Source organism: Tachypleus tridentatus, chromosome 11, assembly GCF_004210375.1.
Source record: "Tachypleus tridentatus isolate NWPU-2018 chromosome 11, ASM421037v1, whole genome shotgun sequence".
NCBI lineage: Eukaryota > Metazoa > Arthropoda > Merostomata > Xiphosura > Limulidae > Tachypleus > Tachypleus tridentatus.
The window spans coordinates 27795016-27812797 of record NC_134835.1 but is presented as its reverse complement, the minus strand read 5'-3'; the positions used below and the strand labels follow the sequence as shown (position 1 = coordinate 27812797).

The window sequence follows — 17782 nt, the reverse complement described above, 5'->3', positions numbered from 1 at the left end:
GTAAGAAGATCTAATTATAATTTAATTTATACGGTCAGTAATTATTTTAAATAAGAAACGTATAATGTGAGAGGAGTTTAATCTATCATTTCTTTTGTAAGAAAATCTAATTATAACTTAATTTATACGGTCAGTAATTGTTTCAAATAAGAAACGTATAATGTGAGAGGAGTTTAATCTATCATTTCTTTTGTAAGAAGACCTAATTATAATTTAATGTATACGGTCAGTAATTGTTCTAAATAAGAAACGTATAATGTGAGAGGAGTTTCATCTATCATTTCTTCTGTAAGAAGATCTAATTATAACTTAATTTATACGGTCAGTAATTGTTTCAAATAAGAAACGTATAATGTGAGAGGAGTTTAATCTATCATTTCTTTTGTAAGAAGACCTAATTATAATTTAATGTATACGGTCAGTAATTGTTTTAAATAAGAAACGTATAATGTGAGAGGAGTTTAATCTATCATTTTTCTGTAAGAAGATCTAATTATAATTTAATTTATACGGTCAGTAATTATTTTAAATAAGAAACGTATAATGTGAGAGGAGTTTAATCTATCATTTCTTTTGTAAGAAGACCTAATTATAATTTAATGTATACGGTCAGTAATTGTTCTAAATAAGAAACGTATAATGTGAGAGGAGTTTCATCTATCATTTCTTCTGTAAGAAGATCTAATTATAACTTAATTTATACGGTCAGTAATTGTTTCAAATAAGAAACGTATAATGTGAGAGGAGTTTAATCTATCATTTCTTCTGTAAGAAGATCTAATTATAATTTAATGTATACGGTCAGTAATTGTTTTAAATAAGAAACGTATAGTGTGAGAGGAGTTTAATCTTATAAGATCCCCATGGGTGAAATGGTGAGCATGTTTGGTGTAACGACGATTCGACCCAGCGACCCTCAGATGACGAGTCGAGCGACCTGACCTTCTGAGCATGCCGGACCGTATAACACTTAGTAAACCGGTTCATGTAAAGCTTTTACTTATTTATTTAACTTTTTTTGATATTTTTACATAAACATTACAATTTCATTTGGTTAATTAATAGGTTTACACATTTTTTTAATGTACAATGTATTTACTGATCATTATAAAGTATCATCGCTGTTCGTCACTCCGAGCTTAGGAATTACATTGAATTTAATTTCACATAATTCTCTGTAGTCGTGAATACCAGGTTTAAATAAACACTTTCTACAACTGCTTTGCATCTCATAGGCTCGTCTTTGGACTTAAAAACATGTTTAGATACCTGTGATGGATACAAAATGGACATTCCTCTCTCTCTCCATTCATCAATCCCAAACGCATCAAATTCTCATCTGAACATCAGAATTCAACCTCCATACTAGAAAAAAAAAAAAGATGAAATAAGCTACGATCTTGTGCTTTGTTTTTAAATTCAATTCTTATGTTCTAGCGAATCGGAATTGCTCTTTTCTGGAAAATCCAATTTTAGTATTCGATTGGCCAATAGAGGATTTCGAAGTAGGCTTTCGAGCATAGCTCGATCTTGAAAAAAAAAAAAGGTTTTAATGCAAACCAGATTGAAACGTGTGATTGAGTTCACAATAAAAACAATGATGAAACGTATATAACATTGTAATATATAAAGTGAAAAATTTTAATACATACTGACAAAGTCGCACACTAAAGTACACGAAAGACCGAAAATCTTTCAGGTTTTCAAGGTAAAACTGATCTGACTTAATTATTCATATAATAAATTTAAATAATAGCAATCACATGGACAGATATACACAGTATGAATATTTAGTTCACTTAGTATAGCAAAAAGCATTTTAGTTGGTTTTCGTGTGCTCTGACGAGAGGTTTTATTTGCCATGTGTGTAATAAATAGTGAACAATGTCCTGTATCACAGAAAAGTATTATTTAGAGTAGTTTATCTGATAATATCACGTTCCATTCAAACGCCTAATTCATGATAACATAAATAATTTATATAGTGCACTGCACAGAACTTATAGTACTGTCTATTTGAAAACACTTTGTTCCATCTACGTAGATTGATGACGTCATACGTTTGTCAGTTGATCGGTTTTTCTATTTTGATTGTTGTTAAGCGCAAACATACACAAAGGAATATCTGTGCGCTGCCCACCGCGGGAATCGAAATCCTATTTATAGAGTTATAAGTACCTAAGAATTACCGCTGAAGGAGGGCAGTTTTTTTGTAATAATTCACTTTAAAGTGGTAATAAACAATTGTTTAGTGTAAAGTATTTCAGAATATTTATTTCACCCATCTTTGAGTAATATAGCAACATCTAATATATTTTATAAATGTGGTTATTTTGATGTTATATCTAAATATAATTTGTTGTATCATTTACTTACTATATCATATGTTTATTATATTACTCATAATCAATAATTTATTAAGAGATTAACGAATTTATGTTCAGTCTGTTTTCACTGATAAATAAAACAATATATTTTTTATTCTTTTTTCCACTGTGTGTGTGTGTGTTTTCTGAGTTCTACTGATACGCAACAATATATTTTAGTCTGTTTGTAATAACATAAAACAATATATTTTTAATCTGTTTATACTGATATAAAATATACATTTTTAGTCTGTACTTACACACAACAATATATTTTAGTCTGTTTGTACTGATACACAACAATATGTTTTAGTCTGTTTCTACTGATATACAATATTTTTAGACTGTTTCTTCTGATACACAACAATATATCTTTAGTCTTTTTCTACTGATAACAACAATATATTTTAGTCCGTTTCTACTGATAGCAACAATATATTTTAGATTGTTTCTAGTGATAACAACAATATATTTTAGACTGTTTCTTTTGGTACACAACAATATATTTTAGACTGTTTCTTTTGGTACACAACAATATATGTTTAGTCTGCTTCTGCTGATGTAGAACTTTTTATTCTATTGTTTGTTAGTTGTTGTTTTCGTGCAAAAATATACGATGTTTTTTTCTACACTTAGTTCCTCAGTGGCACAGCGGTGTGTTTTTAGAGTTACAACTCCAAAAACCGAGTTCTGATACACGTAAAGGGGAGAAGAGAGTCAGCTCACTGTGTATACTTGGATTTAAATAGAAATAAACGAAGATATGTGTACGTTCTGATCATCATGGAAGAAGTAACTCCAAATTTCAAGATAAACCTATTGCTGACTCACCTAGACATTATAATGTTCGTACTCATTTCGTGTAACATTAAATATCACGGACTTAACTTTGTTTTGTGAGCAAAACTATCATTAATTACTTCATTTCTCTCACAGTATTGTGACTGGATCACTAGTTATGCAGTTCTCTTAGCGTATAAATCTTTCTCTAGTCCTTAAACTAAGGAATTTTATTCTTGGAAAGTGGCACACAAAATAATAATCAAGGTTATGCGACAAGTTAATTTTAAAGATCATTCATCTATTCTGCCTTGTTTATAGTTTAACAATGGAGTTCAAGTGGACGTTCAACCAGCTAGAGGATTTACAATACTGTGTTTCTCTGTCACGTGCCTGTCCCACATAAATGTGCTTATATCTGTACTTGTTTATTAGTTATTACTACTACATGGAGTCTTCACGGATCTACACATATGTTCCAGATCAGTTCAATGTCAGCAGTAACTCCTCTCTCACCTCTAGCCTCGATTGGTCGAATGCTGTCGTTGTCACGTGCTTTCCTTGTAGTCTACTAAAACGCTGGTAACGTCCTCAAATCTCGAGCTTGTCATGCACACATGTCTCATGTCACGAATTACTAAGATAGGAAATTACTATTGAATACTCTAGTAATTACGCACTGCGCATATCTTGTTTTATCGTATCCTGTTCTTGGATAAGCAAGTTTACACAGGAAAAGTTAAATTATATTAATATTGCATATATTAATATACACAATCGTATCAAGTGATATGAATTTGCCGAAGACATAATGCGTTGAGTAGATTCATAATTTATGCTAATATATAAAAATATTGTTTGTACACAAGAAGAACAACATTGGTCGCGTTTTTAAAATCTGTAGTTTAAATGTTGTACCCGAGAAAGACTTACGAATTTGGTGTCAAGTTCAAAAGTTTATATTTTTCATTTGTTTAAAGATGAAGATACCATGATTTCTTTCACTTTATGTGAAACACAATTAAAACTACAGACGTCTTTGGAGGTGTGGTTTTAATAACGTGTAAAACGCTTGTTGGAATTTTTCTGAAAAGTGTGTTTGCTGATCAACGTATTAAATTATTGTTCCATAATCTGCGGTATCAGTACAGCTTCTGTTACAAGAAGTAATTATAATTTAATGTATACGGTCAGTAATTGTTTTACACAAGAAGCGTATCATGTGAGAGGAGTTCTCATCTATCAGTTCTTTTGCAAGAAAAAGTAATTATAATTTAATGTATACGGTCAGTAATTGTTTTAAATAAGAATCGTATCATGTGAGAGGGGTTTTCATCTATCAGTTCTTCTGTAAGGAGAAGTAATTATTATTTAATATATACGGTCAGTACTTGTTTTAAATAAGAAGCGTATTGTGTGAGAGAAGTTTCGTTTATCAGTTCTTTGATTTGTTTGCATATATTTAATTTTAAGATATTTATATTTAAATAAAATCATACTGACACAAAACTGTTTTAGCCTAATGCTTGACAGTTCAATAATATTATTATTTCTCTCTTGTTTCAAACATTTATCTTGGATCGTGAAGATATTAAGATAATTCTTAACACTAACCCAATCAGGCCAGTTTTGCTATTTTACAACAAATTTTCAAGTTTTAATTAAAATAGTTTAGTTTATGCCTCACCAACCCAGTTTGAAAACTTTATTTACAATGTGCCTTATGTAGGACTGACTCACCCAAGCATTAAAGTTTTACTGTGGCTTAGGCGTGTCTCATCACACTTAAAAACGTTATTTAACGTAGGTCATCAAACTCACAAGTGATGTTTAATTAAGACAGAATTAGAAAGTGGTTCACCACGCTTTCAAGCGTTATTCAAAGCAGCTTAATCATAGCTCACCACAGTTACAAGTATTACTAAACGCAGCTTTCGGATTGTAGTTCAGTTACCAAACTTACAAGCCGTTTAGGGCGTACCTCAATAAACTTGGAAGCGTTATTTAAGTCAGATTAGGTGTTAAAGATACATCTAAAAGTATATAACGTTCTGTTGCACAGTATCCACTGTGATAGAACCCAAAATCTTCAACTGATATTATTCATTGTGAATCACTAAGTCTCATCTTACAAACTACACACATAAGAGTAAAAACCATTTTTTCAATACCAGATCTTAAGCATTGTTCCGTTAGCACGGATCTATGGAAGAAAAAACAAAGTTAGTCAAGCCAGTACGTGTCTATATAAACACTTTCATGTGTTTGGAGTCAAGTTTCAAAGGAGATGCAATATATTTAAAAAAACAACATTTCCATATGTTTTCAATTCACTGAAAGTTTTATTATTAATAACTGTACAAAACATAATATATGTCTATATTTTGTGCTTCTATGACTGGAAGTCAGTATGTAATGCTTTTTTACATAAAAGTAATATATACTAAAAGTAAAAACAGAACTGAAACTACAAACGACAAGATTTCGTACTGTTCGTTTTGTCCAGACTCGATACTTAAGTTCAGCAGTAAAACGAGACATGTACGAAAAACAAAACCAGATATCGAAAAATTCCTCTTTACATGTGAGAGTTGAACAATGGTTCCAGATGATAGATGTGGAAGAAGACTCCCACAAGGAGTTTGAAAACTGTCACAAGGACTTACAGAGGAGAGGTTGGACTTCCTCTATTTATCTGTTAACCGTTAAAAATATCAAATAAAAAGGTAATTTTATGTCAAAGGTGAAAGGTTTTGTGTCTGCCATGCCAAGCAAAATAATTATGACAGTTGGGTTTGTTCTGAATTTCGCGCAAACCTACACGATGACTATCTGCACTAGCCGTCCCTAATTTTGCAGTGTAAGACTAGAGGGAAGGCAGCTAGTCATCACCACCCACCGTTAACGTCTTAGGCTATCTTTTATCAACGAATAGTGGGATTGATCTTAAGTTTATAACGATCCCACTGCTTAAAGGGCGAGCATGTTTGGTATGACGAGGATTCGAACCCGCGATCCTCAGATGATGAGTCGATTGCCTTAACCACCTGACCATGTCGGGCCTTGTCAGTTGGGATATGGAAATTTTCTGATAAGTTACATGCATATCTATATTTAAATGTGTTTCAAAGTAACGCATAATCGAGATAAGAATTTTTAATGAAAATATATACTATCTAAAATGTCTGTTATTGATTTCTTACATTTGATTAAATGTAAACAACATAGAAAGCTTGTCTTTAGTTATAGTTTACACGTGATTTCTAAATATTTATCAATACAAAAACACTGTTTTCCGACTTCGTTTTGTTTTCATTATATATATTAACGGTAAGTTTCTGAGTTCTGCATATCCCCTTATTTCACAAATGATTTCTCTAGTTTAGCCCACACAGTGATTATATCTATCTGTCTTCAAGGTTACTTTAATGAAATTAAAATGCTTGTTGTTATATGCTTTCAAAATATCTCTCCATCTGTAATGCCATTTAAAAATAATCCATTGGGAACTGAATAACCAGCTATTAATACGTTTATCTACAACAGTGTGAGTTATCAGTTCTGAGGACAAATTTCAAAATAAATATTTTACGTGTGAATACGAAATTGTGAACTATTTTGTCAAGTTTCATCCATAAGAAAATATTTCAAAGTTTATTATTCAGAATGAAAATAAATATTTACGTTTCTATTTCATCTTCTGTTCGTTTGGAGGCGCCACCTGTTGGTATCAGTTTTTATTTCTTTTTTTTCTTGTACTCATTTGATAAATTGCTGAAGTTCCTCACACAAAGCTGACCCTAGCGGGAGACGTCAGCGTAATCGATTTGGAGGGAAATCCAAATTCAACAATGTCTATTAACTTTGTATTTCAGCTATTTGACCAAAAATAAAATAGTAGCATTATTAAAACAATCATTATTACACATTTCAACAACCTGTTTTCATTTAATATTATTTAAAAATTATCTCTATTGCATTATGCAACAATATATCGAAACTGTATATTTTGATACGTAACAAGAGTGAAAATAGATATCTAATATGCTTTTTACATAAATTAGTGTGCGTTTTGGTTTGTTTTGAAGTTCACGCAAAGTTGCTGGAGGACAACATACGCAGGCCCGGCATGGCCAAGCGTGTAAAGGCGTTCAACTCGTAATCCGAGGGTCGCGGGTTCGAATCCCGGTCGCATCAAACATACTCGCCCTTTCAGCCGTGAGGGCGTTATAATGTGACGGTCAATCCCACTATTCGTTGGTAAAAGAGTAGCCCAAGAGTTGGCGGTAGGTGGTGATGACTAGCTGCCTTCCCTCTAGTCTTACACTGCTAAATTAGGGACGGCTAGCTCAGATAGCCCTCGAGTAGCTTTGCGCCAAATTCAAAACAAACAAACAAACAACATGCGCTTGCTCTCTTTAATTTACCAGTGATAAACCAGAGGGAAGGCAGCTAGTTAACAACACCCACCGCCAACTCTTATGATATTATTTTACCAAAAAACAGTGGAATAAATTATTACAGTTATGTAATATTATTATGCCGTGATACAGTTATGTATTTGTATATTACATTTCTCCTACATGCTGGTTACCCTAAATGTTATGTTATTTATGATATTTTTTAAAAGAAACTGAACAAAATATTTTATATATATTTATATATATTTTATTTTACAGATGTTCATATGATGGCTTCATGATTTCTAAAATGATATTTATATATTTATATTTTCTGACGCCCCCTCCCCAGTGGCGCAGCTGTATGTTTGCGAACTCACACCACTAGAAACCAGGTTTCGATACCCCTGGTGGGGAGAGTACAGATAACCAGGATGTATCTTTGTGCTTAATTTCAAACAATCAATGAATCTTTGTCTGATATTTGTAAATGTAAACAAAAGTTTCTGTCGCTAAGAAACCATTTATCTGGTTCCAATTCAAAACTACCGTCAAACAGAGTGAGTCGCGTGCTTGTTGCATATACGTACTTGTCCTTTTGATTCTGTGTTTGAATCCGACCAGTAAATCGAAAGGAATTTTTCATGTTTTTATTATAAAATAGTTGTAATTACTACAGGTATCGAACCAATAATATTGGGTTTGGAAAATAAAAATGCATTGCTGCTGCGTCACGTTCTAATTTACTGGACTGCACAACTTTTAAACCACCATCCAACACCAACACTTGAGATACTCTTTTACCAAGGAATAGCAGGAGTGGCTATCACATTATAACGCCCCTACACATCAGAAAGCAAGCATAGTTGGTGGGACGAGCAGGAAGAGAGAGAGAAAGAAAAAATAATTTGTTAAAATGATTAACAGAATATATATATAACAAGAACTGAGAGAATAATAAACATGTCTGTAAACACAGTAAAGTTCATTTTTTCCAAACTTCAATCGAACAGATACTCTTTATCTGTAACAATCCGACTCAGTTACCTACAAATAAAAAACAAGCTTACAGAGGTACACGAGTGGAAAATAAGAAAAGAGACATATTACTCGTTGCTTTCCCTAATATTCAATATCTATAAAATATGTTTATAGAAACGTCAGTTTAATGAAAGTTAACACATGAAAGATGTCGTACACTTGACCTTGGAAACATAAACTCATATTTTATAAGTATCATTCCTTGTCTATCCATGACCTAATCTCGCACCAGAGCATTTAACTCTGAACTTAAGATAAACGAACCAGCAACTATTGGAAGAAACTAGGATCATAAGCAAGCAAGAACTAATTAGTAATTTTCGAATGTTTAGGTATTGAGTATGTAACTTTAAAATGTATATATTAGCATAACTTTTACAAATTCAAAAGTGTCTATATATGGTCGTTGACAAATAAACAGCGCCACCTATAAATTTTTATTTGAAACCCTAATGAAATTAAAGTAAAAATAGTATAATATGTCATAGATAGGGTTTGCTCTTTGGAATTTGGTTATGTACAATAAGTAAAAGCCATGTGTAAAATATCTTATAGATATATATATATATGATCCTAAGAATTAAAGGAAAGAGACTTGTATAGTATATTGTAAACTCCGAAAGTGAACACTTATATTTATTTAATTATAAAAGTTTTATAATTCTAAAACTTAAAAAAGTGTGTGTTTTCTTATAGCAAAGCCACATCGGGCTATCTGCCGAGCCCACCGAGGGGAATCTAACCCCTGATTTTAGCGTTGTAAATCCGAAGACTTACCGCTGTACAACCGGGGCGCTTGAAAAAAAAAAGCTTTTAGCACATTCGCTCATGTAAATTATTTGAATTTAATTCATTTGAAAAGTTTCGAATTAATCTTTAACGCCAAATATATTTGAATTTATGCACATAAACTAATATGACTCATAACTGACTTATAAGCTCAGTAAAACTAGCGCGATTCATTTTTTCATTCAGTTATTAAAACCTACATACATTACGGTTATTTTAACGTTCTTTCCAATAGCAAAAGTAAAACTGAGGCATTTTGTTTTCGTTATATTGTATCACAGATTCTTATGAACCTGTTGTCTTCTGTTACATTGCATCACAGATCCTTATGAACCTGTTGTCTTCTGTTACATTGTATCACAGATCCTTATAACTGAATTCTTTTCCACAGACCAATTTGATGTAAAAATAGATTAATAAGATTAATAATTTATAATTTTAACTTGTCGAAATATTCTAATGATTTTTCTTTAATAGCTTTAATCAATAATTTTTTCACTTAACCATAAACATTTCGAAACTTATATATATAATAACATAGTTACAGTGGGTTTCCATGGTGACCCTAACTTTTCGTATAGTTACAGTGGGTTTCCATGGTGACCCTAACTTTTCGTATAGTTACAGTGGGTTTCCAAGGTGACCTTAACTTTTCGTACAGTTACAGTGGGTTTCCATGGTGACCCTAACTTTTTGTTTAACTTACAAAATGTATGAAGCTTTTGTGGTTTCCTCACGTTTTTATTCATTTGAATTTTACGATCGTTATCGGTTTTTTAACGTTATCTTAAACAAAGTTATCAAATTAACCGATTACTGACTGCAAAGTGTATATATAAAAGGTAAGTGTTTGAGATCCATTTTTTTTGTTGTGTTTGTTTCTTGTTTTCCATTTGTTATACGAGACGTGAAATCATTCAGTAAACAACAGAAAATGGCTCATAATATTTATTGTTCAACATGACAAGTGTATGAACTAAGCTATGAGATAGGCCTACAGAAAACGAAGTCCACGCCCCTGTGGACAGAGTTACGTCACAATAATACTCTTTAGGGTTTTCACCTTTACATTATTTACATAGTTAACTTCACGAAGAGAGTCTGGCACGATTTAAAAACAACAACAAAAACTAAAACAGCTAAAAGAAAAAAACAACAACAACACATTATTACTATAATTCATCAAATGAGCATTTTTTTGTCTCTCAATAAGACGAAAAAATTAAACATGTGTACAAACAAAACGTATATTCACATCATTGTTAAACTGTACAAAACGTAAACGGGTCAAACAGATTGCACAAACCCGAATACGAAGATTCGTCAAACGTTTGATAAAAGATGCTCAGCTGTTAATAATAAAACAAATAAACAAAGAACAAAAACCTGAAGTAACTATGTTACACGATTTCTGGTTTAGGTTTAGGTTCAAGCGTTTTTGTTTTTTTTTTATTCCTGCGTCACAATAACGGAATGATAGAAAGTTATTGGCTGGATAACACAAATCCAGCCATTTGTACTCCAAAATATCCAGAAAATTCTAGATTATTGTAACAGGCTGTTCTTAAACGTTACAGACGGTACGTATCTCACCGAGAACAACACTACAGATTATTAAGACTGGGTACCTAGTAATAAATCAATCATTTTCTACTAACAATACAAGCGTTACAGCGATTATCTAAGAGTGGAGTTTCGCGTCCCATCGCTAGGGGACACGCCACAGACACAAACGAAGCTGTATCACAACAAACGTTTTAATCACTTTCATATGTCTAAGTAACTTTTCAGACATGCCTACAAAATGGTAAGAAGATATTAGCATCATATATATTCACACAGCCCTGAGATATGCACGTGCACGCTTCAAACACACACACACACTCATGCGCACACGATACGTTGAATAGAAGTAATTATCTATAGGGGATAAAAGTTTCACACATTAAGATGTAGTTGTTACACCAATAATTTAAACTGACTACAATGTCGGTATATATATAATTATTTATTTATATTTATATATACTTATTTAAAGAGATATGACATACGTCTCATGTTTTCCTACATGTTAGTCTTAACGTTTTAGTATATCGTTTCTGACTGTCACACTTTACTATTATACACTTCATATTCTTAAAGTACGATTGGTATTCAGTAACGTTCTTCAACCTTCATTTTAAAATGAAGGCCTTTTTTTCCTTCTTGTTGACGTTATACAGAAGTCTCATCTTCTTCCAAAAAGTCTTTCGAGTTTCATCAGGCAGGTTTTCTTTCAAAGACGTAATATCTCTTCTACTGTAAATGCAATTCAACTGAAAATTTTAATACATGGTTCTGGTTTTTCGATTTTTAAGAAAACAAACAAACAAAGAACTGTTCAGAAGAGACAAATAATAAATTACCACATGAGACTTCGAGGCAATGCTACAGCTCACTATGGACAAACAAAGTAAACATGATAAACATGAATTCCGATGAAATTTTGATGACATGAGAACAAAGCTGTGTCCACGGCTACCTGTGTCTGACAACAATGATTCAACAGACTTACTTAGGGTCAAAAACAACAGACGGGGCCAGATTTATAACATTATAAATAAGCAAAAGAAGAAAAAAAAAAGATTATATATTTTTATATTCCGCATATATTTATGAGTAATTTGATGGTGTTTAACCTCATAGGTAGCTCTTCACAAACTGTACAAAACTTCTAGGGTGAAATCCACTCTATGGGTCAGCAGATATGGGGATCAGGCAAACGTCTAAAATATAGGAAGAATTAGGGTTAAGTTTCAAACTATTAAGTTTATAATGACATGAAAAGAATCTAATTATTTTACAGTGAAAGACAGCTATAAACTCTATACCAATGTATTTAGTTCTAGAAATAATGTTATCATAACATCTATTCTCGCTTTATACTATGTTGAGCTTATTTCGTAGTATGCCATCCTAAAAGTCGTGTGTTTATTGCTTGTTGCGCATATATATGCACACACAAAAGCTCTACTTATAGGTTTAATTACTGAGATTAGCTGATGTCAATGTGAGATTTATATCTTGTAAATATAATATCTTCATTAGAGCAATGTGCAAAAGTAAATATAGCACGGTTTATCTATTATATCTTTCTCGCATATCTCTTAAAAGCGCGAGTTTTGATTTCAGTATTTTCTTAGTAATATTGGTATCCATTACATTAGGCAAAGATAAAACTCTGATTCCTTACATTCGATACAGTAAGCGTCTTTCAAAAGAGTGTTACAAACAGTTTCCAGTTACGTCTGATAACCGTAAGTTGTTAACCAAAACTAAGTAAAGCAGATAACTATGGCGTTTCGAAAACTAAGAGACAATAGTAGATACAATTCGATTTTAAATAATTAAATATTTGTAGAAAAACTGAAATGCGGAAGTAGTTTATCTAATTAATTATGAAATATTAAAAATACAACTGTTTTTCACCAAAGTCCATGAACAGAAGGTCGTCGTAATAAAGAAATGCCCTGGAATTATAAATGTCGTTAATGTGTCTTATAAACTTTAAACACGTGGTAAAACAACAATAATGTAGTTTGTACCGAAACAGAATGTGGAATTTTCTCTAATAAATCTTTTACACGTTACACAATTGAAAGTTGTACATAATATGTACTTTTTTTTTTTCAATCTATTAATTTTCCGTAACACAAAGACATCCATGATGAACTTACAAATGTTTAATAAACACTGTTACTATAGGTGTATTCTCTAAAGCCGTGAACCGTATTAACCATAACCTGATGGTGTGGTATCGGAGGTGGAACCGTGTTGGCCATTTTATGTTCTTTCTTCCACTTCATTCTCCGATTCTGGAACCAGATTTTGATCTGCCTTTCACTCAGACAGAGGGCGTGGGCGATCTCTATTCTTCTACGTCGAGTCAAATAACGATTAAAATGAAACTCTTTTTCCAACTCCAGAGTTTGATAACGGGTGTAAGATGTTCTCTGACGTTTCGTTTCGCCCATCGCATTCACCCCGTCTAGACAAAAATAAATATTATGAAAATTATTCCATTAGGACTTCTTCTCTGAATTTTTTTTATTAATTTAACTTCTAAATATATAAAAATACATCGTCCTTTTAAACCAATGTAAACGTTGTGGATAAAAAACACACATTAAAATGCACACACCTAATAAGTAATATTACGTACATTTTAAGAGTATTACTAAATCGTGAATCTCTACATTAGACAATAAAACCAGTAGAAAACATTCCCTCCCTCTAGTGACGAATTTCTCACTATCTCTAATGCAGCAACTCTTGCTAACCGAGTTCTGCACTCCATATTTCCTGCGAGGTTTTATAGCGCCATAAAACTGTCTAACGCTCTTTCCAACTGGGCTGAGCATTGTAAAGCTCGTTTGCTTTTATGGCTCGGATCTCGTTCAATGTAAGCTGAGCGCTTTGCTTTGGGTCTAGAAAGAGACAAAATTATGGCTTTGCGGAAAGTTTTATAGGACTAACGTGGCGCGTTTTATGGGTAAAGGGAGGAGAAATCTAGCTTGACAGCACATGGCCGTGGAATATTTACTGCAGTCCTGTACATTGAAAAGTAGCTGCAGAGCGCCTGACAGCTCACATCCTGCCTTCACTGAGAGCTGTAGAATCATGAGGAAGAGAGAGAGAGTATTTTTGGCACCTGCATGTAAAGATGATTATAATAAGATGTTTTAATTTTGAAACGAATATTCCAATGTACTTACTCTGCCCGACGTGGGATTTCTTCATCCACGGGTAGATGAGAGGCTGATTTGAGGAGTCGCTCCCCTTCTGTTGGTTGCTCTGCGTTTGTTGAGTTGGTTGATTTTGAGCTGGTTGACTCGGCTGATTTTGTGGTGATTGAGAAGTGTGCTGTTGCTGTTGTTGTCCCTGTGACTGAGACTGCTGGTGTCCACTTGCTGATTGCGGCGGAGGTTGTGGTGAGCTCCGCGGCTTGGGGCTGATAGAAGCCGGCTGCTGCGAACTGGAAGTCGTACTTAAGTCTTGTGGCGATGCCGAACTGGGTTCTGCATATTTGCAGCTCGGTACCGGTGTTACTGATGGTGTCGGACTCGGGCTGGGGTTGGGGTGACTTAGACGCTGACTGCAACTATTATAATGCGTGTGATCCCCATTCTGCAGGTGTGGAACTGTAGGTTGAGAATAAGGCCCATACTGCTGGACAGGAGACGCTGGACCGCTGTAACAACTGCTATAAGCCGGCACCTGAGGGGTGTAATAGTCCTGGGCCGGCGTCTCCTGTGTTCGCTGGCCGTAACACGAGCTTAGCGAGTTGACAAACTGATACGAGCTCATCTGCTCGCCGTGATTTGTAGTACAAAAATAATTGTGTCCAATATTCCACGCAATTTTGATGAATTATGGCGGTATTGCACTCCAGGAAACCTCTGACACACTTTTAATAGACCATTATTCCAAATATGGCACTCCCTACTACCCACGTGACTCTCAATAACCAATCCGAACCTTGCATAAGTTAAAGAATAAGTACGTTATCAAGGGGTTTTACTAAACCGTTTATAGTTTACAGGTTTTAATTATGGCACCACTCTCTCTGTTTTTTATATCTTTCAAAGGGCCTGAAATTTATGTTTCAGGGGTCGTGTTAAGTAGTCTAGTTCGAAACCAAACCGAGCGAGTCTTTAAATATACCCAACTGAGAAAATGATTTATGTTAAAGCTACTGTTCAAGTTAGGTAGATCAAACCCGACAGCTACGCTCGTTTTTTGAGATATAACTTAATTACTGGAAGTTATACAGATAGTGTCAGAGGTCTCTTGTGTTTTAGTGGAGAGCAACTTCAACTACTGGGTGGAAACTTACCAGTAGTAATTTTAACAGCACTGACAGGAACTGAGCAGCCGAAGCTATAGTCAGATTGGTGTAAAATCTTAAAACTGCAGGTGTTTTGGTCTTCTTTGATATAGACAACCACTTTAGATATCAGAGAAGATGTCCCCTGCGCGTCCAGTCGAGGATGACTGTAAGAGTACTAGAATCGTTGGTTTATAGACACTTTTGTCAGTCTTCGTGGTCACATGCGTGACTGGCAGTTTCTCTGTGTGCTGTGTGTGTATCTCTACAGGCACGGGCCTCACTCTGGCAGGGGCCGCGTGTTGCACGCCTGATAACGTGCTCCAAGTTTCCAAAGGCTAGGTTCGATATGCTTGGGGACTGCCAGTTCTCAGACATCCAGCCTTTTCCTACTGCTCATTTTCTTTCGTGATCGATACCTTTCTGGGCGAATGAGACGCTTAGAACATTCTGAAACGCAGGAACCACATTATAATTTCTTCCCCCTCAATTAATATCTGCCAGCATTCTCCAACTATCTCTTCCCAGTCCTTTTCTCATTCGTCTTTAGGTCCCAGGAACGAGAGTATGAGAGATGTCCGGAATACGCATGATCAAGATCTAGCCCAAGCTGAAAAAAAAACACAACACGTTTACATTTCTTGGCTCCAGCACACGTGACAACCCAAATATGTGTCTTTAAGAGTTCTATTCGAAGGTGGATTTCTACGATAGCAGCTTCTTCCACTCAGCACATGAATTATTTATTACAGTCCCACGTCAGAGACAACAGAAACAGATGAAGTGCCACAAGAGCCACAGTCGAAGGTTTTCTGCCATTCGAGCACGACAGTAAACGACTTGCCCAGTTCTCCCTCCTTCATTCGCGGCGCCAATAGCACATACTTCAGAGTTACCCTTCTACACACACAGCAAGTACACGTAACATTGGCGAAAATATGTGGGTTTTGTGTTGACATCACGTCTGTTAATTAGCACAAATGTTTATTAATTAATAAAGTTATGGGTGAGGTTAGAGCACGTAACAAAATTTCTACTTTAGGACGAGATGCTGACACTTTATTTAAAAACAGATTTACTCAGGTTACCACCAGGGGTTTTATCTATCACTCCTCTGTTTGCTATGTGATTAATTCTTTGCTCAATAAGGACATTTCATTTAAATAGAAGTCACTACACAGAAATGCCTAGGATTTATGGAAAGAAGGGATGTTTACTGGCCTCACAGTCTGACAAAGCAAAATGTATCTAAATGTAATGACCCCCCAAAAAAGCTCGTGTAACCAGATGTTATTATACAGCAAATATGGCGATATGTCAGCATAATGTTGTTTGCCAACAGGTAATATGAACGTTTACTTTATTTATGGTACATATTGTGTACCAACAGGTAATGTGTACGCGTGTTCACTTTTTTTTTACCAAAGGGTAACGCGTACGCGTGTTTCTTTGTGTTCATTGTTTACAAACGTGTCATATGTATGTTTGTTTATTGTGTTCGTTGTTTACAAACGTGTCATATATATGTTTGTTTATTGTGTTCGTTGTTTACCAACAAGTAACGTGTGCGTGCCTTTCTTAAGATTCAAACCAAGACAGCTGTTTATGAATTACAATGGAGTAAAAATGAATTAACTGTGTTTTAGGCTTAATGAACAATTAAGAAGCAATGTCCAATATTTGAAAACAAGTAATAGGTGATAAACTGGAGGCTTCTCTTCATCTGTGTTTAGGGTTAAGAGTGACTAAACTTTCGTGTTTAAATACATGTGTGTTTCTATTTTATATTTCAAACAACGAAATATCCAGTGCATTAGAAACATCGATAAAGAAGGCTAGGTAATTATATCTGTCAGTTTTGTTAATTTGGAGATATGTTTTTGCACTCATTTTCTTTTTATTGCATAATGTATTAACTCAGTTTGTGTGTTTATGTGCGTGTGAACATTACCCTGTATTTAGTAATAACATTATATCATTAACATAGCCTTAAATTTTCCTACACTATTATCCTGCATTGTATATTAGCAGTCTCATTTTATACTTATTTCAAAAATTCGTTATTTTACGTCGTACTTAGATATATACAATTCAAAATACCTAGTTTCGTTTATTTAAACTATTGTTTTTTTTATATTAAAGTCCTCCCTTTACCTAGACAGCATTGAAATACAGATAAAATCTGAGAAACAGTCAGTTAGGCCTACTCAATATTCACTTGTCGTCAACATCTTTTTCACTGCAACTCTGGCGAAGTTTAGATCTTAACAGTTTTTGTATGGTATAATTGTTTTATCTGAATATCGCATTTCGTATACATTTGTTTCCATTCTTGCCCGTGATTAAAATATCCCACCGTTAAAATATCCCACCGTTTCAGTTCTCTACATTACTTTACAGAAGAAGATGCGTATTGCTTTAACAGTCCATTCAGTTATGGTATTCAGGTGTTTGGACGATTCTCTATGTGGTTCCACTTACACAATTATGCATAGTTTCGTTTCCTAATGTCAACTAAATAGACAGTCCCTCCTTTTTAT

The 17782-nt window shown here is 34.0% G+C and overlaps 2 protein-coding genes across 4 annotated transcripts in view; both read right to left on the bottom strand.

The window, feature by feature from the left end:
* Positions 1–990: 990 nt before the first annotated feature.
* The window catches only part of LOC143231824 (uncharacterized), a 29463-nt gene continuing 12671 nt past the window's right edge, over positions 991–17782 (bottom strand). Inside the window, exon 3 of one of the 3 annotated variants that reach the window (XM_076466490.1) lies at positions 991–1365. The gene's annotated coding sequence lies outside the window, so the exon portion shown is untranslated. Of the gene's footprint in view, positions 1366–10310; positions 11675–15749; positions 15853–17782 lie in introns of those variants that run through there. The other 2 variants (XM_076466491.1, XM_076466492.1) reach the window with 2 other exon arrangements.
* LOC143231823 (uncharacterized) lies at positions 10311–15767 on the bottom strand. Its single transcript, XM_076466489.1, has 3 exons — positions 14131–15767; positions 13093–13403; positions 10311–12141 (listed from the first exon to the last, which is right to left on the bottom strand). The coding sequence occupies exons 1-2, from the start codon at positions 14720–14722 to the stop codon at positions 13099–13101; spliced, it is 897 nt and encodes a 298-aa protein (XP_076322604.1). The 5' UTR covers positions 14723–15767; the 3' UTR covers positions 10311–12141; positions 13093–13098.

What these genes read in the sequence shown, in the direction of transcription:
- LOC143231823 (XM_076466489.1), bottom strand. Translation starts at nt 14,722, where the DNA reads ATGAGCTCGTATCAGTTTGTCAACTCGCTAAGCTCGTGTTACGGCCAG. An exon ending in GAAATCCCACGTCGGGCAGA is followed by an intron (nt 13,404 to 14,130) that starts GTAAGTACATTG and finishes ATTTTTGTCTAG; the next exon opens with ACGGGGTGAATGCGATGGGC.